The 23,111-nt window shown below is 53.2% G+C and overlaps 2 protein-coding genes across 4 annotated transcripts in view; one reads left to right on the plus strand and one right to left on the minus strand.

The window, feature by feature from the left end:
* The first annotated feature begins 409 nt into the window (after positions 1-409).
* MYOCD (myocardin) overlaps positions 410-23,111 on the plus strand; it is a 220,886-nt gene continuing 198,184 nt past the window's right edge. For 2 of the 3 annotated variants that reach the window (XM_042883924.1, XM_042883931.1), the window contains exon 1: positions 411-577. The gene's annotated coding sequence lies outside the window, so the exon portion shown is untranslated. Of the gene's footprint in view, positions 578-23,111 lie in introns of all 3 variants that reach the window. The other variant, XM_042883927.1, reaches the window with a different exon arrangement.
* LOC122186817 (basic proline-rich protein-like) lies at positions 13,566-15,140 on the minus strand. The gene is made up of 3 exons (XM_042883768.1): positions 14,009-15,140; positions 13,840-13,911; positions 13,566-13,741 (listed from the first exon to the last, which is right to left on the minus strand). Exons 1-3 carry the CDS (start codon positions 15,138-15,140, stop codon positions 13,566-13,568), a joined length of 1,380 nt encoding a protein of 459 aa, XP_042739702.1.

A 23,111-nucleotide genomic window follows, 5' to 3' on the forward strand; every position in this document is an offset into this window, starting at 1 on the left:
CGGAGCGGCCCGGGAGCCCCGAGCCCCAGCCCGGCAGCGCGGCTTCGCCCCGAGCCCGGCAAGAGTTAAGGAGGAGGAGGAGCCTCCGCCGCCCGGGCTCGGGGAGCAGCGAGAGCCGGGAGCTGCCGGGCTGGGGCTCGGGGCTCCCGGGCCGCTCCGCGCAGCCGGGGGGCGCTGCGGATCCCACGGCGCTCGGGGTTGGGGCCGAGGTCGTCCGCGGGGCGCGGAGCGGGACCGGGCAGCTCGCACCGCCCCGGGCTGTCCGCTCCCGGCCCCTCCCCGCCCCCCGGGCAGCGCCGGGCAAGGTGAGCCCCCCCCGCAGCCCCGGCCTCCCCGCTCCGCACCGCGGGCTGCAAGAAGTTAATTTATTTTTGGAAAAGCGGCTCGCAGAGTTTGTCTAATTCCATCCGCACCGGTTCCTTTCACTCTATTTTAAACCGGTTCTTACTGTGCTCTGCGAGTTTATAAAAACAATCACTGCTCCCTGATAAAAGCGGCCCTAACCCGCGGAGGAAGCGAGGACCCCCAAAAGCCGCATCTCCTCCCGGACACTGTAGCTCAGCTGAAAAGTTCGCAGGTAATTTGCGTTTCCTACTCCACGTCTTTCCGCTCTCCGGCCGCTCGCTCGCAGTTCGGCCGACACACGGCACTCCCGCCCCGCGGGGCGCGCTCCCGCTGCTTCTCGGGGGCTGTCGGGCGGTGGGGCCGCGCGCACCTGGCAGCCCCGCTCCGCTGCACGGCGAGGAGAGGATGCGGCTTTGCAAAGGGAGGATGATGGGGAAGGGCCACGTGAGTGCCCGGCGGCCGTTTGGAAGCTGCTCGGAAGGGTTCGCTACATCCCTCCCGGCTCCCGCTCCTCGTGCTCCTGCTTCGGCGGGGCGGCTGCGCGCAGGGTCAGGCCGGCTGCACCGACAGCTTAGTGCCAATTCACCGTGACTCACCAGTGCGACCCGCAGAACTGTTTAGTAAAAGCTCCCGGCATCGCTCACGCTTCAAAATCCGGGGCGTTTATGGATCGTTTTGTTTCTTTTTAAATGAATGCATTGCAAAATGCGTCCTGACATAAACGGTTCGTCTCGTTTGTTTGCAAACCTCCGGGGAGGTTTGCTGTCCTCGCACGGGGTTCCTGCTGCTGCAGGGTTAATGCTTTTGGGAGCTGCCTTGGCAGCAGGCAGGGTCCCAGCACGGCAGGGCTGTGCAGAGCGCAGCAGGGCTGTCCAGCTGTGCTGTATCCATCCATCCCTGTGCTGTGTCCATCCCTGTGCTGTATCCATCCATCCCTGTGCTGTATCCATCCATCCCTGCGCTGTATCCATCCATCCTTTTGCTCTGCCCATCCCTGCACTTTGCTCTTGCTGTGCTGTGCCCATCCATCCCTGCACGGTACCCATCCTTCCTTGCGCTATGCCTGTCCCTGCACTTTTTCCATCCCCATGCTGTGCCCATCCCTGCCCTGTGCCCTGCTGTGTCCCTTCACAAGCATCCCTGTGCTGTGCCCATCCCTGCATTTTGGCCATCCCTGTGCTGTGCCCATCCATCCCTTCGCTGTGATAATCCTATACTGTGCCCTCCCCGCACTGTGGCCCCATCCATCCCTGTTCTCTGCCTGTCCTGCACTGTGCTCATCCATCCCTGTGCTATGCCCATCCTGCACTTTGCCCTTGTTGCACTGTGCTCATCCATCCTTGCACTGTGCCCATCTCTATGCTGTGCCCATCCTGTGCTGTGCCATCTCTGCGTGGTCTCCACCCCTGCACTGCGTCCATCCCTGTGCTGTCCATTTATCTGTGCCCTGTATCCATCCCTTGCTGTGCCCATGCTGCACTGTGCCCTCATTGCACTGTTCCCATCCATCCCTGTGCCGTGCCCATCTCTCCACTCCCTGCAGCACTGCCCTCAGGCCCCATCGCTCTTAGGGGATCAGATGTTGGGGAAAGGGCTGAGTGTCAGGGCTTCTGTGCTGTGTTACAGCCACTGCTCTGCTGCAAGCCGTCTGCATCCTGGTCATCTTTTCCCTGATGCCTATGAGTAAAGCCCAACTCTGCCTATAAGGAATAAAAATAGGAGAAAAATGTATGAAAGAAATTTGTTTTAGAAGGGTATGACGTGATCTCTCCTGCAAATGTCACTTGTCAGGCGACCCGAGGGGTGGCGAAAGGCCCCACTGCCCCTTCTGCAGTGCTCTGCCCCGGGCTGGTCCATGCACAGGGAGGAGCTGTGCGGGTGTTTTGTGGAGCATCGAGCTAAAAATAGTTTCTCTTTTCTGCTCCATCTGAATGGGCAGCCACATATGACTGTACATGGATTTGTCTGATAGTCCCATTTCAGTGTAAGAGACAAAATATCTTAGTTATGGCTTTGTTCTTCAGCTAACAATGGGTAGCTAAAAATATCCGACTTTGTTCCACTCAATAAAATTCTCTCAAGGGGAGACACTAACGTTACATTTTTGCCAGATCCGTGCAAAATGCAGCCAAAGAAAACGTGCATTTTTGCCAACAACTTTTCATAAAACTTGTAACGAGCAGAAAACTGCGCAGCGCTGTGAGCGGGGGCTGCGCCGGCTGCTGCGGGGCACGGCGGGGCTGCCCTGCTCCCTGCGGGCGTTTGGGGAGGGCAGGGCCCGGTGAGACTGAGCCGCCTCCTCCTCCTCCTCCCGGTGCCGATCCTTCTCCTGTCGTGGTCCGTGCATGCTCGTGCTGCGGCAGCGTGGGGCGATGCGCCTCTGACTTGAAGGAGGAGATGCCCCAGCCCTTCAGTGGCAGCTGCTCGGTGGTCGCTGCGGTCTTGCTCCAATTCCCTTGTTTCCCGTTTTATGGCAGCTGGGGCTGGAGGCCGGCCCCATCCCGCTGTGCACGGTAAAAGCCTGGCACGGCTCTGCAGCGTGCTCACAGCCTGACAGCCAAGAGGAAACCAGCAGGGACCTCACTGGGCTGGCACGGCCCCACGAGGTGGGAAGGATGGGCCTCTCATGCTCACCCCCATCTCTTTCCCACTCCTTCCCATCTCGTGGGGCCGTGCAGCCCCATGTCTCCAAATAAAGGTGTCCCCTATTGCCCCAACCTATCTGCAGCGCTGTGCTGGTGGCCGCAGAGCTGCAAATAATGGGGTGAACGGGAGGCCAGCCCCATTCTCTTTGTCTCTCTGAACCTGTTTCTGTTTTCCAGCATCCCTCCTGTTGTGTAGGCATCCCCTGATGACCACACTGATAATCCCAAACCTTTGTGCTGCATTTGCTCTCCAGGCTGCAGTGCCATGTCCAGCCCTCCTACTGAACCGTGCCTCTTCCTGTGACCTTGTCCTGTTGATGTTTTTCTTTGGCCATTCCATTTTGTATGTGGCCGCACTGGGCATGCTGGCATGCAGGCTCCTGTGGCAGGGACATTTCAGTACCGGCTGATGGGTTGTGGCAGGAGCAGTGCCCTGTGCCAAGAGTGTGACGGAGCTCTTGATGCCCAGGCGGGATGGAGCAGGGGTGGTCTCCTGGTGAGGGTGGGCACGCAGCTGAAGTTGTTGACAGAGGAGGGTGCAGGCAGGGAAAGGGGCCGGGGAATGCTGTGTGGCTCTTTGTGAGCTGTGGTAGAAGCACAGCCTCCCTCTTCCTGGTGCTTACCCTGCTCCCCCACTCCATGGGCATCTGTCCTCCTGCAGGGTCTGTCCTCCTCCCTGGGGCTGTGCTCCAGGGCTGCTTTCCCAGGGGGACAGGCGCATCTTTTGGGAAGAAGACACTGCCTGACGTGATTCATGCAGTGTTTGCTGCTGCAGCATTCCCGGAATGTACCTGTTTTATTTCTTGGCCTTCTCACTTGTTATTGGAGAGGAGCAAAGTTAGTTGATGACACCAAGATGAGTGGTGCAGTTGATACAACAGAAGGAAGGGATGCCATCCAGAGGGACCTGGACAGGCTTGAAAAGTGGGCCCACATGAACCTAATGAGGTTCAACAAGGCCAAGTGTTGCAGTTGGGTTGGGGCAATCCCAGTTATGTGTGCAGGCTGGGAGAAGAACTTCTTGAGGGCAGCTCTGCAGAGAAGACTTGGGAGCTCTGGTGGACAAAAATCTGACATGAGCCAGCAGTGTGAGCTTGGAGCCTGCAGGGCCAGTGGTACCCTGGGCTGCATCAGCAGAGGGGTGGCAGCTGCATATCAGGCCCTGGTGGAGGTGCTCAACAGCAGCTTGGGAGCCAGTCAGGAGACCCTGTCAGGTACCAGGGCAGGTTACCACACTGCCAGGTCATCTCAGTGCCATGTGCCAAACCAGAGCCCGGCTGCTTTGGCTGAGCTTTTGGGTCAGCAGGGGCTGGGGACATGGCACACAGTGTCAGCTCAGTGCTCCCTGCTCCTGCGGCCCACAGCTCAGCTGTGCTGCAGCATTGAGAGCCTTGCACCCATCACCAGAGCCTGCCTGTCCCCCTGTTCCTCCACTATGGGCTCCTCCAGCCCCTGCCTGGCTCCTACACTGTGGGCACTGCACAGATAAGGCTGTCATTTTGTAAGTCCCCAAAATGCATCTTTTCTGCATCATCACAGGGACCATGGAAAAGCAGATCTATGGGAGAGGAGATTTCTTCTGAAGGACTCATGCCAGTCCTGGGAGCTGGCGGGTGCACTGGGTGCAGATTCTTTTATCCCTGTGTGGGAGGACTGGAGAGGAGCAGTAAGATTATAGCTGGGGAGCAGGGAGAGGAGCACATCAGGGCATGGTATCTGACTCCTCTGTGTGACGTGCTGCTGTTCTGCAGACTCACAATAGCACTGCTGTGGTGAGTTAGTTCCATGAGGGACATTTCTGGAAGGGGACAGGAGGCAAATTCATTTTTTTTTTGCCTGAGGTGATCCAGGGTGATTTCCTTGGCAAGTCAACAAGCCATAGCCTTCCTCCGTGCTTTGTGTCTGCTGTAGAAGCACCTTTACTTTGAGGCAGAGGCAGCCCATCCCACTGCCCAGGCAGGTTGGTTCAGCTGCCATATCCCTGCACCCGAGACCTGCCTGTGTCCATCGTGCCCATGTCCTGGGCAAACAGCAGCCAGCAGTTCGGTGCTGTTGGCCTTCGACTGCAGAAGGCCCGAGGACAGGGGACGTGGCTCTGCCTTAACTGCATTTTCTGACTCATATTGATTTATGACCCAACCTCAAGCCAAAAATACACCCAGCTCACACGGGCAGCACTGGAGCAGACACTGAAGGCTTATCAGCTGTCCCCAGGGCCTTCCTGGCTGCTGACCTCATCAGGAGGCTGTGACAGCTGTGGGCACCCCATGGCCAGCCTGCTCTGGTCTTTCTCCCCAGGGCTGCTCAGGGATGGTGCCCGGAGCCCTGGGGCAGGTGTGGGCCCTGCTCAGCTCTGCACTGACCCTCATGGGCTCCCACTGCTCTGCCCAGCATTCAGCATGCAGCCAGGGAGGTTTCTCACCATTGGAAATGCACACAGGCTCTGGCTCTGCTCTGGAGACAAAGGGGTACTCTGTGGCCCTGTGGGCATCGCTCACCCCATAAGCTTCTCTCCTTATGCTCCACCAGTCCCATTAACAGCAGAGCCAGATTTAGCCTTCCATTGTACTTCAAGCCTCCCAGGGCCATTCCACTCCATGTGCTGCTGTAGCCAGTGGTGGGGAAGAAAGCACAGAGGCTGTGGCCTGTTGAAATGGCAGTCTGGTACAACCTTACCAGAGGGGCATCTCTGCTCTTAGGATGAGTCTCTGAGCCATGGCTGGCAGCATTCCCACAACGCACTGCAATGCATTACTCCCAGACTGACAGAGTTTTGCAGCTTTCCTGCATTTTTAGTAGCGAAAACTGCAGCTGAGGAAGAGCAAAGCATCAGGAAGCTGGGCTGAGCATCTCACTATAGGAGTCTGATTCAAGGTGCTCCTAGAGAACTGGCTGCAGTGCAGAGGGATGTGGGGATGAAGGAGCTGAAGGGAGCACATGGATACAGTTGGATGCAGATCCAGCCTCGGTGTATCTGTGCGTTTTGTTCCCTATCTGCACAGCAGGCGAAGGCCGTAAATCAAAGTGGATCACCAGGAGAAGTGCTGTCAGAGCAGGTCATTTCGCAGGGCTCTTGACATCGGCCAGCCAGCTGCCGGATGGGGCACATGGAGTTTGTTTAACCACCCGTGGCAGCACGTCGTGCCGTGGGTCCGGCAGCTCGTTGTGCAGTGCAAATAACAATAACAGCGTGTGCAGTTGTTGGAGGCTTGCAGTGCTGTGTGGGATTTGGTCTCTGCTTAGGAAACGTTCCTGGGAAAGTCTTTTTGCTCGCAGCACTAGCAGAGGAGGCTCGACTCCATTCTGAAGCAAGACGATGAATAATAACTCCCCAGAGATGTGGCAAAGGCTGTGAAACAGCCTCGCAGAGCTGTGAGCCCCAGCTCAAAGGGCCCCGCTGCGTTCTGTCCCTGGAAAACTCGCAGCGTCTCATTTCTGCTCCACAAACAGCACGTAGGCATCTCCACCAGCGGCTGTCATCACCGCGCGAGGAGCTGTGCCGGCGTGCTGCTTGGAGCCCCGGGTTCAGTGCTGACAAACTGCTCCGTCCCTGGAGGCTGCCCCATTGCCTGGGGTGTGTGTCTGGTCCAGAAAGGCTCACTGAATGCCAGCTGCTAAGCGGGGTTCAAACAGCAGAATTGGTCCTTTGGGTGCTGTTCGAGTTTGACAAACCCTTTGCGCCGTTGCTTGCTCATTCTCATACTGTTGCTCCTTGCTGTTTCTCTAAGGTAGATCCATCAGGTGGCCCCAGCCTGTGTCCTGCTGTGCTCTGCTGTCCAGCCACGCAGAGCAACCGGGGATCCTGGCGCTGAGAGTGTCCCCTTCCTGCTCTGCTGCTTTCCTGCAGCAAAACCATTTCCTCCTCTCTTTAGCAGTGAAGGAGGTGCACAACTGCTGTGTGCAGCTGCCTCAGGATCCCCTGCCGGGCGTGGTCTCATGTCCATGTGTCACCTGGTGTCACTGCACTCCTACCGGGGTCCCAGGGCTTGGACATTGCTGCTGAGTGATGGGCTGTGTCTCCATGTTGGCCCAGAGCCATCACACTTTGTATTCAGGGAAGTGTGACAGTGAAAGTCAGACACACAGCCTCTCAGAAGGGTTTGCAAACACACTTCTTAGTTCAAGCTGAACAAGGATCCTAAAAATAAATATCTCTATGAGCAGTGTTGGCCTTGGCTTCCTCCTAGGGAAACCTTGCTACTTCAGACCCTGCCCCAGGTTTGCAGGGCTGCAGAGAGCTGAGACAGCAGTGGTGTGGGGCTGCCAGCTGGAGATTCTGGTAATTGCTGTGTCCCACTAGAGACACTTCCACGAGGCTGGTGCAGCCCTTGGTTCAGGAGGTGACCCTCTGGGACAACTGGAGTCATTCCTGGAACACAAGGGACGGCTGGTGCAGCCGGGACACAAAGGGTGCCCCAAGGTCTGGTGCACCCAGCAGCTCACCCGCAGCAGACAGCCAGGCCTAGAGAAGGAGATAAGGGATGTCTAAGCCCAGAGTGGGAGGCAGCAGTTCTTTGGAGAGGAGTAGGGTGTGCCAAGAGCCCTGGTTTTGAGCTCTTTGTAGAGCAGACTTGACAATAAGCCCATGCAGGCCCTTCCGTTGGGAACTTTCACCCGTACAGAATGCTCGGTGGTATCTGCTCCTCTGCTTTGCCTTCTCCAGGGCCATCTGACTGCAGCATGCACGCTCTGGCTGCCCAGCATCCAAGCCATTTGTCACTGAGAAATTTAACTTTCTGAAGTCTGCAAGCTTGCTAAGAATAAACTTAATAAATTAGTGAGCGTATTTAAAGTGCACCACTGCTCGCTGATCTGGCATTTTAATCTACTCGTGAAGCTATCCAGAGTGTTTGCTCAGCGTGTGGCCAAGTTCTGAAATATTTGCATGCTGCTATTGTCAGTGCATCTCCTGACCCTTTGCAAAAGGATGGCAGGAGGAGTGAATTTATAAGAATCTTCCACTGGCGAAGGTAGCGGAGCCGTTCCTAACGCACTCGGTGGAGTTATCTCCCCGAGATCATCTTTGCTTGTTATTCCGATCGGGTGGATGAGATACAATTAAACAGCACAGCTGTGTTTTATGTTCTCCAGAGCTACATATCCTCTTCAGTGACACACATTCTTTGCAGGTCAGTTGTAAAACATGTTTGATGTTGGCACATAGGCCGTTGGAGCAAACCGAAGCTGCTCTCTTCGTTCGGCAGTGGGGAAGCTGTGGGTTAGCCTGGCCTCGCCCCGGGAAGGCAAGAGATGCCTCCTTCTTCCTGCCCCTTCCCCAGGGCTGGGCAGCAGGCAGGGGCTCATGCAGGCAGGACGAGGGCCAAGCAGCTGTGCTGGGCTCCAGGAGCAGGTTCTCCTCCCCTCCTCTGCGTTGTTACTGCAGCGTGGATAAAGAACCTCGACTGACTGTTCTGCGAGCTGCCTGTTTCCACCTGTTCTTCGGGGTTCTCGGAGCCTCGATGAAGTGAAGCAAGGTTGGGCTCTCTGTCGGGATCCCATGGCCATGCTTATCGCCGTGCTATGGTATGTGCAGGGTGTGGGCTCTGAAGTCCTCACAATCCTCTTGGGAGCAGCACCCGGAGGTTTTCAGTCGCAGGGCAGACGCTGCTCCCGCTGGCTCCAGGTGCTGTGTGCTGCTTCAGGGTTGGGGATTTAAGTGACAGCAGTCTCTGGCCAGCAGCCTCTTTGGGCAGAAATTGGCTTTGCTAAATAGTGAATTGTGGAATCGTGGAGTCATAGAATCCTTAGAGTTGGAATGGACCTTTAAAGGTCATCTTGTCTAACTCCCCTGCAACGAACAGGGACGCCCACAGCTCCGTCAGTGTTCAGGGCCCCATCCAAATTGACCTTGGGTGTCTCCAGGGATGGGGCACCCACCGCATCTCTGGGCAACCTGTGCCAGCGCCTCACCACCCTCTCTGTAGAAGACTTTTTCCTTATATCCAACGTGAATCTCCCCTTTCAACTTTTCCTCAGTACTTTTTTCTGTTGTTTAATTGTATCAGTTTCTTTTTTCCTTTTTTTTTTTTAAGTGCTGTGTGCTGATGAGCATCTTATAATTAGTCTTTTTAGTTCTCCTGTAGTGCAGAATTGTGACTGTGACCCAAACATTGGCCTCAGAATGATCTGCCCTACTTTAGACATATACTTAACGCAGGAAGAACTGCGCTCCTCAGCCAGGTGTGGGAGTGCCAGAGCAGGCTGACCCCAGCACAGAGCCTTGGATCAGGGGAGGCTGGAGCTCAAACAGGAGCACACAGAGCCAAGCTTTGCAAGGAAGCCCAGTTCTGAGTTATGCTTGAATGGAAAAAAAAAGGAAAAAAAAAAAAAAAAAAAGAAAATTTTTCTTTCTAAAGGAGTATGGTCAAGAACACAAGCTTGATATTTTTTTGGGAAAAAAAAAGTTAATTTGGAGAATGATGGAGAAGGGCAGTAATGAAAGAAAAACCAGAGCAATTAAAGCGGCAAATGGCAAAGTAAGATAGAGGCTACAGTCACCCTGGTGTGAGATGGGAAGAGTTTGCTCAGCACGAGGTGCACCTTCCAGCTGCCCATCCATTCCTAAATTCAGAGCTCATACTTTCAGACCGTTTTTCTCCTCTAAATGCTGATGTTGGAGACCCTGGGCATCCCTGGGCCCATCGAGTAGCTCAGTTCCATCAGGTCAACCGAATTCAAAGCACATGAGCTCCTAAGGGGCAAGTCTGGGGAAGAAGAGAGGTCACTTCTGCTGTGCTTTATGGTTTAATTCAGCTGCTGCATTAATTCACTTCTTTTGGCTCCAAAGATCACTGCAGGTCTAGGAATTCTTATTTGTTTGCTTATTTTGTGTGACAAACATGTCTCCAGAATAAATGTTACGTTGAAGCTTTTGTTATCAGTGGAGCGTGGCTGAAAGGGAACAGCAGGACTTCGTCCCACCTGCAGGTACAGGCAGTCAGCAATAGTGATGAAACTCTTTTCAAAGTGCCTTTTTGGAGCTGCTTGAACTATGAGGACTGCAGATATCGTTGTGATTATCTGCTCTGGCTACCAGGTATAATCTGAGCCCTGATTTTCTCCTGCTCGAATCACAGCAAGCAACCAAGCATGATGTAACATCTGCTAATGATGGAGATTCCCACAGTGCCCAAGTGAATTCTTGCAGTGGTTCATTACCTTTGCTGGTATGCCAGTAATACTGTGCCATGTTACTACTTCCAGTTCACCTAGCTTCAGCTTCTGGACATCAGATTGTAGTAAGACTCTGCTGTGTTGGAGAGTCTTCGGTGGGAAAACAGACATGGTCCGTATACCCCACAGCCTGCTTTTTGGCTAGCAGATTAGATTGAGCTTTCAAGGCCTCTCACTGCAAGGTCAGTTGTCTTTATTGCCATCTTCATGGCTCTTCTCCCATTCTCTCAATGTCCTGCTGAGCACCGCAGCCAGCTGCTGGCTGGCACAGGCACCCAAAGGCAGGGGCATGTAGTTTCATGTGAATTTCGTCTGAACATCTGATTTCCCCCCAGCTCTTCCAGGCGTGCTGAGCCTATGGAGCACCTTCACATGTGAGGAGGGTGCAGTCCCAACTCTACCAAACCACCCAGAGTTTCACAACCACCACTTCCCAGGACAGAGCATCCTGCCTTGTATGCGTGACCCATGATCTGTGTTCTCGTTCCAAGATGTGTGACTATATTTGGTGATATTGACAACCTGCTCGTGCCCAGTTTAACCAGCAACCCAGGCCATTCTGTGTCAGTGATCTGGCTTCTTCTCTATTTGCCAGTCTCACAATCTCTGTGTCATCAACAAACTTTACTACAGATGATTTAATATTTGTTCAGATCATTGATAAAAACGTTGAATAGCATCGGGCCAAGAACCGACCCCTGGGGAACTCCACTAAATCCACCCCTGCTGGGTGAGGAGTTCCCATTTGCAATTGCCTCTGAGACACGTTACCCCGCCAGCTTTTAATCTATTTAATATGTGCCATGTTGATTGTGTATTGTTCTAGTTTCTTAATCAAAATGTCATACAGTACCAAGGCAGTTGCCTTGCAGAAGTCTAAGTCTATTACACCACCAATATTATTTTTATCAATCAAACTTGTAATTTCACAAAAAAGATGAGTCTTTGTCTGACAAGTCCTGTTCTCCATAAGTCTGTGTCAATTAGCATTCGCTGTATTTGTTCAGCTGAAATCCCCACCCGCCGCGCTGTGGCAGCCTTCAGAGCTGCCAGCCCAGAGCTGCCGCCCGCTGACCGTCCTGCCAGGGTCTGGCTCAGCCAAAAGCTCCACAAACGTTGGCAAACGTCGCCTTCCTCTATTGCTGTTGACTGTTCTAGTGCCTCCATCCAGAGACAGACTAACACAAACAACTTCAGAAGAGCTATATTTATTCCTTTTATATTGAGAAATTGCTTCTCATCAGCTTCAGGTTTGCACTGCGTACATTGTCTTCAGCTCTTGGCTTTCCTTATCAGTTTTCTACAGTTTCTCACTTCTCATTCATTATTATCAGTTTCCCCTTTCTTAAGTTATATATGGTTTTCTTATTTTTCACAGTTGTCTTCACTTCTTTCACAAGCCAGAGTCTTTTTTTTAACCAGTGTTGCCTTCTTTCTCAATTGTGGGATTGTGGTTTTGGGGCAACACGTAAAATGTTTTTCAACAATTCCCACTTAGCATTCACATTTTTCTGATTAAATACTTCTCCCAATTGATTCGCTTCATAATTGTTTTCAGCTCTGTGAAACCGAATCTTTTTAGCATTAAGTGGATATATTTTCAGAACAGAGCTTCACTTAGAATACTCACTTTACAGCCATTCTGCTTCTCAGTTAAATAAAATAAAACACTGACTCTTAGAGACATTTGGCATGCATTTCAGGGTCACAGAACTGGGAAATGAGAATTGTTCCTTAGAAAAGATGTTTTCATGAAAAGTTTTTCTTGTTGTTGTTGTTTTGTAAAAGTGTGTATTAATTTGGATAAAGCGGGGCTTGCCTAAAGTCCAGAGCTGTGAAGCATCGTCTCTCTTTTGGCAATTGAAGTTTCAGACATTTAGTCCCAAACTGTGAAGTTCCTGGTGACTGGAAAAAGAGAAACATCAGCCCTATTTTTAAGAAAGTGAGAAAGGAAAACCCAGGGAACTACAGGCCAGCGAGCATCAGCTCTGTGCCTGGGCAGATGATGGAGCAGATCCTCCTGGAAGCTGTGTTAAGGCACATCCAGCAGAAAGGAGCGATTGGAGACCGCCAGCGTGGCTGCGCCAAGGGCAGAAGGTGCCTGAGCGATGTGGCGGCCTTCTATGGTGGAGTGACGGCGTTGGTGGACGGGGGAAGGGCAGCGCATGTCATTGCGTGGACTTGTGCAAGGCCTTGGACATGGTCCCTCGCCACATCCTGCTCTCTAACGTGGAGAGGAGTGGATTTGAAGGCCGGGCTGTTGGATGGACTGGGAGTTGTCTTGGTGGCAGCCAAGGGCTGTGATCCATGGCTCTGTGTCAGGGTGCTGAAGCCAGTGTCAGGGGCTCAGTAAGGGCAAGCGCAGGGTGCTGCCATTGGGTGGGGGCAATGCCAGGTATTGATACAGACTGGGGGAAGATGTGCTTGAGAGCAGCCCTGCGCAGAAGGACTTGGGGTTCTGGTGGGCGAGAAGCTGGCCATGAGGCAGCAGTGAGCGCCTGCAGCCCGGAAGGCCAGCTGTGTTGTGGGCTGCCTGAGAAAGGGGCGGCCAGCAGGAGAGGGAGGTGATCGTTCCCCTCCATCGGCTCCTGTGAGGCCCCATCTGCAGCGCTGCGTCCAGGCCTGGGGCCCCCAGCACAGCAAGGACGTGGAGCTCTGGCAGCGGGTCCAGAGGAGGCACTGAGATGAGCAGAGGGCTGGAGCAGCTCTGTGTGAGGAAAGGCTGAGGGAACTGGGCCTGTTGAGCTTGGGGAAGAGAAGGCTGTGGGGAGACCTCACGGTGGCCTTCCAGTGCTTGAAGGGAGTGTATGAACAGGAGGGGGAACGGCTGTTTGTGAGGGTGGATGGTGATGGGACAAGGGGAATGGTTTTAAAGTGAGACAGGGGAGGTTTAGGTTGGATATGAGGAGGAAGTTTTCAGCCAGAGGGTGGTGAGGCACTGGAACAGGTTGCCCAAGGAGGCTGTGGATGCCCCATCCCTGGCGGCATTCAAGGCCAGGCTACATGTGGCTCTAGGCTGGGCTCTGGGGGTGGGTTGGTGCTGCATAAACAACTGCAGGTCGTCGTAGCAAAGTGAATATGACACATTGAATAATTTAAATAATTTAATGTAATTGAACATAAAATAACATAACACAACATAACATAATCTGATGGAGTCCCACACTGTCGCCGTCCAAGGTGTTGTTGGTGGACAGCCCAGGTTTGGAGGGGTTGGGCTGGGGCCGGTGCTGGTGGCCCTGGAGCACTGCCGCTGCTCTGTGCGAGGGCCGGCGAGGAGCCCAGGGCTACAGGTAGCCTTATTTGTTGGCTGTGTCTCCTGCTGCGGCCGTGTCTCCTGCTGCACCACGTGGGCCGGTTTCTGCCGATGCTCCCGTGTTGGCTGAGCCCACCCAGCTTCGCCTAGCGCGAGCGCTTTTGTTCTGGAGCATTCTGGCTCTGCGGCAGCTTCCTCTTGGTGGCTCGGATGCTGCCAGCGCTCTGCTGGTGCCCGCTGGGGGTGCAGGCAGGGGCTGGGCACTCGTCCGCGTCCTCATCCATGCCCGGGATGTTGTCCGGGACCTCTTTGGGTGCCACTTCTGGAAGAGCAAGAAAATCGCCACAGGGTTGAGGCCAGCTTTCCCACACCAAATGGGTGCAAACACTCCCCCGCCAGTTCAGCTGCCCCCAAACTCACCGCTGTTCATCCAAGCCAGGAGGTCACCGATGTCGGTGATGTCCTCCGCGATGTCGGAGCTGGTTGTCGCTGCTGGAAAGCAAGAAAATGCGCCGTGAGGCAATGCCATCTTTCCCACAGCCACCCGGTGCGGCCAGCCTGCCGCCCACTCTGCAGCCCCCAAACTCACCAGCTGATTCCAGCGCTGCGATGCTGCAGCTGAGCGGAGCCGCGTTGGGATGGGGGCACACGCCGATGGGTGCTGGCGGCCCCTGGTCCTCCGGCTCCTCGGGCTGCTCTAAGATGGTGGGCAGGGTGCCGGGCACGAGGCGCACCCGCTGCCGCACTGGAGGTCCTTGGAGGACAGTGGAGGGGCCGGGCTGGCTGGCAGCCTGCAGCGGGCAGCTGCCTGCGGGCTGCGGGGGCTGCCCACGCAACGCGGCCCCGGGCTGCTGCCCCATCGGCTGCTGGGGCTGCATGGTCCCTGCCGCCGGGGGGTGATCCCAGCAGTGGGCAGGGGCATTGGGGGGAGGCATACCCGGCTTCATGCCCCCGGGTAGGAGCAAGAGCAGGGGTAACTGCTGCCCCCCAGGTGGGAGATGTCCCAAAACAGTGAGCAGCCCCTCAGGAGTGAGCTGAACCACAATGGGTGGCACCCCCTGAGGTGGGAGCTGACCCACGGTTGGGGGCTTCCCCCCACGTGGCCGCTTGCCCACAGCTGGGGCCTTCCTCCCACGTGGTCGCTTACCCGCTGCTGGGCGCTTCCCGCCAGTTGGGAGCTGACCCACGACTTGGGGAATCACCCCAGAGGGCAGCTGACCCACAACTTGAGGGATCGCCCCAGGTGGCAGCTGAACCACTGTTGTGGGCATCCCCCCAGGTGGGAGCTGACCCACAGCTTGGGTTGTCACCCCAGGTGGGAGCTGACCCACCACTTGGGTTGTCACCCCAGGTGGGAGCTGACCCACCACTTGGGGCATCACCCCAGGTGGGAGCTGAACCACTTGGGGCATCACCCCAGGTGGCAGCTGAACCACTTGGGGCATCACCCCAGGTGGCAGCTGAACCACTTGGGGCATCCCCCCAGGTGGCAGCTGAACCACTTGGGGCATCCCCCCAGGTGGCAGCTGAACCACTTGGGGCATCACCCCAGGCGGCAGCTGAACCACTTGGGGCATCCCCCCAGGTGGGAGCTGCGCTCCCTGTCCCTGGACCCCTGGTGCCCCAGGCCAGACAGAAGCCTGAGGCACCACGTAGGTGACACTGGGGACAGGGAGGGACTGTGTTGACACTGGCACTGCTCCGCTGCTGTTGGTCTGCATTGCAGCAGTGGCCAGTGGACGCACAAGGGATCCAGGGATAATTGCGTCGGGTGTCGGAAGCACCGTCGGCATCCGTGGAGAAATTCTCTCTGTGGAGAAATGCCCAGATGGGCGCTGGGGTGAGATCTGGGGCACTGGCATCCCCTGGAGGGCCGCCGTGCCAGGAGCAGAGGGAGCCTGCTGCCTTACCTGCCAAGGTAGCTCGAGAGTGGCAGTGGGGGGTTCCGTGACCGCTGGGGTCAGCCCCTCTCCGCTGAGGTCACAGTGCGCCTCTGTGACACGGTCCCGTGGTGACACAGGCATTGCTCTGTGCCTGCCCCGTCACCACCGCTTGCTGAGATTTGAGTTAGATGTGGGGTGGGATTCCGTCCCACTGTGGATGCCCCATCCCTGCTGGCATTCAAGTCCAGGCTGGATGTTGCTCTGGGCAGCCTGGTCTGCTGGTTGGTGTCCCTGCACGCAGCAGGGGCTGGAACTGATGAGCATTGTGCTCCTTTGCAATCCAGGCCATTCTGTGATTCTATGAAATCTTTTAAAAGTTCTCCACATTCCCCTAACATCTTTCTTTAATCACTTTGAAGTTGTTCAGGTTTAACTGAGAATCCAACTTCATTTTTTTTTTTAATTATTTTATTTTATTTATTTTATTCTATCCTATTTTATTTCATTTCATTTCATTTCATTTCATTTTTTTTTTCTAATGGGAAATGAACATTGCATATTGAAATAATGAATTTGGTGTCCAGAATACCACGTTTCATTGACAAAACTTTTGAACGAGCATTTGTCAGTCATTCTGAGGAGGATGCCTATGGTGAGAATGTCCCTGCTGAGGTGCTCAGCTCATAGAATCATGGCAGGCAGATGGCCGTAGATCACAGAATCTTAGATTCATAGGGTGCTGGAATCATAGAATGTTTTGGGTTGGAACAAAGCTCAACTTCCACGGCCCCCACTGCAGTCAGGGTTCCCGATCGGTAGATCACATAGTATGTCATGTTGCCCAGGGCCCCATCCAAGCTCCCCTTGAACACCTCCAGGTTTGGAGCATCCACAGCCTCTCTGGGCAGACTGTTCCAGCACCTCACCTCTCTCTCTGTTAGAAGTTTCCCATGACATCTGATCCAAATCTCTCTTAAGTTTAAAGCCCTTCCCCCTTGTCCTATCACTACTTACCAGTGTAAAAAAATGATTTCCCTCGTGTTACTAAACTCCCTTGAAATACTGGAAGGCCACAGTGAGGTCTTCCACCAGCTTTCCCTTCTCAAGACTGAACAAGCCCAGTTCCTTCAAACCTGTCTTCATAGGACAGGTGCTCCAGCCCTCTGAGCATCCTCGTGGCCCTTCTCTGAACCCTCTCCAAAAGCTCACTATCTTTTCTGTGCTGGGGTCCCAGACCTGGACGCAGTACTCCAGCTGGGGCCTCAGGAGGGCAGAGTAGAGAGGGACAATCCCCTCCCTTGTCCTGCTGTCCAGCCCTCTTCTGATGCAGCCCACAGTAGCCCCTGACCTTCCAGGCTGCAGGTGCACGCTGCTGGCCCATGTTAAGTTTTTCATCTACCAGGACCCCCAAGTCCTTCTCAGCGGGTCTGCTCTCAAGGAGTGCTCCCCCAGTCTGTTTACTGCAATTACCGCGACTCAAGTGCAGAACCTTGCACTTTGCCTTGTTGAACATCAGGTTCACAAGGGCCCACATTTTGAGTTTATCAAGTCCCTCTGGATGGCATCCCTTCCTTCTGCCATATCTAGTGCATCACTCAGCTCAGGGAGCAGAATAGTGTCTGGGTCATGGCGAGTCACCGATGTGTCCTGTGCAATTATCTGCAAATGGGCGTCCATCCTCAATCTCTTGCTTTTTACTGAAACTTGTGCAGGGCTCAGACTGTGGTCTGTGGACTCTCATCTTCTCTTAATTATGGTGCTGGGGATAACTCCACATAAATTGCAGCTGGCCATTCAGACTGTAGAACTGGGTCTCTCTGCACAACTCTACAGTCTGAGGTCATGCCCACTACTAGGGTACCAGCCAGGTAATGAGGTTTCAACACAGTCTCTATCTCTGTACCTCCCCATCAAGGCTGTTGGGTTGTATGGAGCCTTGACAAACATGGTGCTTTCCTTCATCCCTCCTCTGACTTAGATCCCAGGGTGTTCTGAGCTCTGTCTTGCAACCTCTGCTCTTCCCAGAAATGGCACACTGCCTCTGGAGGTACAGTTACAGGAGTTGACGTATCTCATTCTTATGAGTCAATTTTCATTCACGCCTTGACTTTCTGCAGAGCCATTTATTGGCTTTCATAGCAGAAGGAATCATCTACTCTGACATCTGCACAGCAGGCCAGGGACTTTCATTTGCTGATTGCTGCATCCCTCTGTAAATTCCAGTCAAGAAAAAACATTTATTTTACAGTGAGATACCCAATCTTGAATTAAAGCCTTTCAGCTGAAAGCAAATCTTCTGCATCCTAGGCAAGTTGGTCCAATGGACCAATAGTGCTCAGTGTTAAAAGTGCATTGCATATTTCTGCACAGATCCTGTTTTTGCCAAGAGCTCTCTGCCAGAGAGGTCTGCCTCCCACACTGGTGCTGCAGGATGACTGGAGCCACTGCTGCCTGCCTGCAGAAAAGAAAGCCCGTCATTCCCAGGAGAGCTTCTGGTTTTCTCCAGTCCTCTTGAGCTCCATTAGCACTCCCAGAGCTCAAGGCAGCCCGGGCAGGTTTCCCTTCCTGTCCCTATCCATCTCTTGCTCAGCTTTCTCCCTTGTGAAGACATACAAGACCTGATCATGCTCTTAATGGCAGTATTCCTTCCATGGGATGTTTCCTCATGATTTTCCTTCCCCATGTCCCTGCCTAGGAATGTTTATTGACCTGTCCACGATGGACATTGCTGTCTCAGTCACTCCACCAAATGTTGTTGCATTCTGTGGTTGGCCCCTGGGACATTCAGCCATGGGACTCTCAGCCTGCTGACCTTTCACATTCACCAGTTCCTCCATGCCACCAGAACTCCCCATCTGGCCATGCTGAGGGTTATACAGTGGGGCAGCATGAAAGCAAAGGCAGAGCTGGAGGGATGCGGCTGCTCCCTTGTGGCTGCACCCCAAACTCCGGAGCCTCTTGGCTGGCCCCAAGAAGGCAGTGCCCGTAGGCCAGCAGAGCTCCCACTGTAACATCCAGGTCTACTCACGCTCTCCCCCCTCTCCCTGCAGCCCTGGGTCACGTAACGTGCTTGGAGAAGGCCAGACAGACTCTCTGGCAGACTCTCTGGCATCGCTTTTTCAAGTCTGATTAATGGGTCCAGCTCTCCTCCAGACTGAACTCAAGAAAATACCATTATCTCCCGCGCAGTGACTCAGATATTGTATTGCGACATCTTGTTGGTAATATCAGGTCGCAGGCAACGATATTAAAAATGAGTGTTTTACCCTGGACAGGGCATTAGCTATGAAATTAAATCTGTATTTATTGCCTTTAGCCATGAGTCTCTGGGCTCTTCCAGAATAAATGTTTTTAGTTCCGTACGGGAAGATTCTGGCATTTATAGGCCAGACATTTAGGAGTGGGGCGTATACTGTATGCACACCCACACGATGCCCTGGGCCGTGTGTTCCTGTGCTGTTGGTATCATGGCAGGGATGGCAAACTCACACTTTGCTGTACTGAGTCCAGCTGAAGCATCTCTGTGTCCCGCTGAAGTCCATCTCTGGCTGAGTGCAGAAATTATATTTTAAATGTAATCATAAACTTAAAAAAAAATGCAATGTATGATCACACTATAAATATATTCTAAATTTATAAATGTGACCTGTGGATATTTGCATGAGTGCTCTTAGCCATAGCCAGGGTGAGCACTGTGCGGGCGGAGGGGGAATCCATATCCGCTAACAGAGCACCATGTGCTGCTGCTGCCATGCATGGGGAGAAGCTGGGGCTGGCCCCAGTAGGAAAGCCAACATGTGGCAGTGTGACAGTGTGCCTGGTATGAGAGGCTGTCTACCCCGAGGCCCCAGGGTTTGGTCATCAGCCACCTCCACAGCTCCTCACAGCAGGCACTGAACAAGAGGGTTTCACTGAAATGCGTGTTTTACACAGGGAAAAATCTGTTTTGGAAAAATAATCATTGTTACCATCATCATTTCACTGAATGTATCATAATCAAAACCAGGTGGCTTTGTTTGAATGCAAGTGGTTTATCAGTGGTGTTTTTCCAGTTAAAGACCAGGAAAGATACACCTTTAAAAAAGCGATGAGAAGTGATGCTGTTTGATTTGTTCAGTCTGAAATTCCTGATGTGCAGTTTCTGGGTTTTATTATTTATGCTTGGGTCTTTTTTTGTTGGTTTTTCTTTTGCAATTACTTGGACAGGCCCTTAGATCAGGTGCAGCTTCTGTTCTAGATGGGCTTCTGGCAGTGCCAGGCTATCTTTCAGCATTGCTTGGGTTGTGTCTCCTGTAAGGTGGGAATCACCTCTGGCCCTGAGGGACATTACAAAATGTACCTGCAATTTCCAGACTGGCAGTTATGATAAAATCCAGCCAAATCAGTTTTCCAGCAGTATTCCCAGCCCCGTGGCATGGCGTGAAGTGCAGCAAACTAGGCTGAGGCTGGTCCAATGGATCTTGGCTCTACGGCACTACTGGAATGGGAAAGAAATCAGATATTCCAAACGTTCTTGGAAAGCCTGTGTGATGTCATTTGCAATGCCCAGTCATGACAGCGCAGCTTAGGCTGGCCCCTGCCTGTCCCTGTGCAGTGCCCTTGGTGTGAGGTGGTTGGATGCCAGGTTCAGCTTCACCCTGACGACACGGCCTTCGCTGGAGCTGGGGCTCCTCATGCAGACCTTGCCCACCTCTCCTCCTCTCAGCCCTCCCCGTCTTCCTCTCCACCATCAAGCCATAACATCTGTTGGCTTGCATTCCCCCCTGTGGTTTGGGATGGCCGCTGTCCCACAGGGCATGAACATCTCACCCAGAACGTCCCCTGCCGGGCAGGACCAGAACACAGGCAGATCATCACATGCCCCCCTTGGGATGGGGTGGGAGGCAGCTGATGGATTTAAGGGCTTCTCCAACAGGCATCAGTTTGGCAAGCACATATTTGTTGTTACATGCAAGAACACTTCATTGTTGTCAAGTGTAAAAATCACTTTCTGTTGTCTTATGCGAGCAAACTGCGCTGGCCTCACACAGAGCCTGCTGGCAAGGAGCAGGCCTGGAAAGACACTCTGCATTTAGCAGCACTGCAGGGGCTGCTGAATGGGAGACACAGAGCGAGCGTGGCACGTGCTGGGCAGCGCTGATGGCTAGGCACAGCAAGCAATGCTCTCCAGGGCCAGCTGCAGGGCCAGCTTGCTGGGGCCTTTCTTGCCTGCCACACCACACTGCCTTCCAGGAGCATCAGGAACCCTTCAGCCCTGCTTCTCTGTTGGGGGTGCTGGAGGATGGGGCAGCACGGCTCACGGTGCTACTTGTGGTCATGACCCACGGGCCGTTCTTGAGCTTGACACCACGTCACGGGTCACGGACCTGCTGTGAGCTGCAGTCCTGGGCTGTGTGTGGATGGTGGGCTCTGCCCTGGTTCTGACCAACGTGTGGTCCTTGTGCACAGGGCATCCTGCCCCAGAGGAGACAAATTCAGAGGGCAAAGTAACCCAGAAAGAGACTGGATTCCCTCCATGTCCCTGCAGACATTGGCTGACGTGAGGGTCTTGTGGGATCCACTGATCCATCTCCTACTGCTGTTGTGGCCTCTTGAACATCCCAGTCCTGTGACTAGTAGCCCCCATGTTAATGGATCAGCCCATGGTTACCCTTCACCTGGTCAGAAGGCACCCGTGGGTGCCCACAGTTGTGGCCTCAGGAGATGTGAGGCTGCTCTCTCCCCCTGCATGAACAGGAGGTGCCATGCTCCTTGTCCTCCTTAGCTTCTGAGAGTGCTTGAGAAGGACAAAGACTCTTTGGGCAAAGCCACTGGCTTTTATCCCCTGAGATATTCTAAGGGCCCAGGGGATGAGCCTGCCATTTGCCAGGGTGAGATGTCTGCTGTTGCCAGCACCTGAGGATGTGACTGTATGAAACCACTGGCTGCTTGGTCCTCCCTGATTTCATCCTCCTTGCCAGGAGGGGGGACCAGGGCACCTCCAGGTGAGCAGGTCCCTAAGAGGCCTTTTCCCACCAACACTGTCATGCTGTCTGTAACAAAATTATGAATCCTAAAGAATAAGGGACAGAACAGTGCCCTAGACCTTTGAATGCTTTATCTACGAGGTATCTGTGGATGCTAACCCTTCTTGGGAATTTTGGGGGTGTTTTAAGGTAGCAGCTGGCTTTTCTGTGTACACAAACTGTGCACATCCTTAGCAATAGCCTGGTTTCTTACAAGTTTAATCAGGAATTTCCTTTGCTTAAATGGACAAGGACTTGCTACTTCTGTCTTGTAAGGTAGTTCACTGTGAATTACTAGAATTCACTTGCAGTACTGATTGCAGCACAGTGGCTTTCATCTATGATGTTTGCTGTTTTTTTTAGCTAATTGGAAAAAGAAAAATCATTGGAACAATAACCAAGAAATGTGAAGAGTTCATTCCTCCAGAGAGGACATCTCCATGATCTATGCCCAACTTTATGGAACGGGCTGTACCACACTTACACTTAAAAAAAAAAAAAAAAGAGAATGTGCAAATTTCTTTGATCCTCTTGGCTTAGGCTCAGTACAGAGCAGGCCTAGCATAGCTGACCAGGTCAGCCACGTGGTATTTTAGTTTGCTGTAGCATATCCTGAACCTACAGTGTGTTCTTACTGATGCATACAGTGCACACTCATCTGTCTCATCTCCTGTTGCCTTGTCCTTTCACTAATACAGGTTTTCTTCAAAAAGTGGTATCTTGTAAAGATCTGTTTTGTGAATGGTGTCATTTTTGCTGTGACTCTTCACTTGTTGCAGTCGCCTACTACATTCACTGGAGTATCAGCAGCATGAAGAGGCAACTGCGTGCTCTGGCATTGGTTAGGCTGGAACAGGATGGCAGAATTCCCCAAAAGAGAACTTTCTGGGAAGAGCAGTGGCTCAAAAAGCTGGAGGTTGTCAGTACAGTGAGTTTTCTTCGTGATTTGATGCTCAACATTTGCAGGATCCTGTGCGCACTTTCCAGTAAACAACTAAGATTATGAGAAAGAAATATCTGAACCAATTGTTAATGTTTCCTTCTAACAGTTTGAGTTTGGCTAAGTGTATGCACAACTGGAGGGAGCCCTCTGTAAGCTGATACAGTTGGGGAAAGAAATTAAGACATACAATGGGAATATTTGCAAAAAAAGATCCAGAGGAGCCCCAGGAATGGAGAGGAGCTGTAGAGAAAGCAATAGAGACCTCATCAGAAGTGCTAAAGATTGCTTTGGAGGTTTTCATGGAAGTTTTGCATGAGTCCCAGCCAGGAAGAGTCCTAGGAGGTGGAGATGGGCAGGATCTGACATCTGCAGTAAGTGGTTCGTGCTGGTACAGGACATGCAGAACTGTTCTTCCCACATGAGCTCAGAGACCATTCCCTCAAGTGAAATCTCCCCAGGAGGCTCCCCTGGCTTGGTTTGGAATCCCAGTGCAATGAATGGCTGGGAAAACCAGCAGGGAGGAGAGGTTTTTGCAGTCAGCTTGAGTGGACCAGTTGCTGCCAAACTTATCCCCATAAAAAAAGAGACTCAGTGATCCAGATCTGATACCAGCTCTTGATGTGTGGCTTAGAGCCAGGCATCCCTTTGAGCTGGCCCAAACAGAGCTCAGAACTGGGTGAAAAGGGAGAAAACAAGAAACCCCACCTGAACTGGCAGAGGATCTGCAGAGACTCAAGTGACGAATGTGGCTGAGTATCAATGAGGGCTTCCAGGATAAACTTGCACTGAGCAAGCAAATAGTCACTCTGTTGGGGTTGGAGACCAGCAGAGGAGGCCAAAGGCAATCAGGAAGCCTTGGAG

This window comes from Lagopus leucura, unplaced genomic scaffold (genome assembly GCF_019238085.1).
Source record: "Lagopus leucura isolate 7727_CA_CO unplaced genomic scaffold, USGS_WTPT01 Super-Scaffold_100040, whole genome shotgun sequence".
Classification (NCBI taxonomy): Eukaryota; Metazoa; Chordata; class Aves; order Galliformes; family Phasianidae; genus Lagopus; species Lagopus leucura.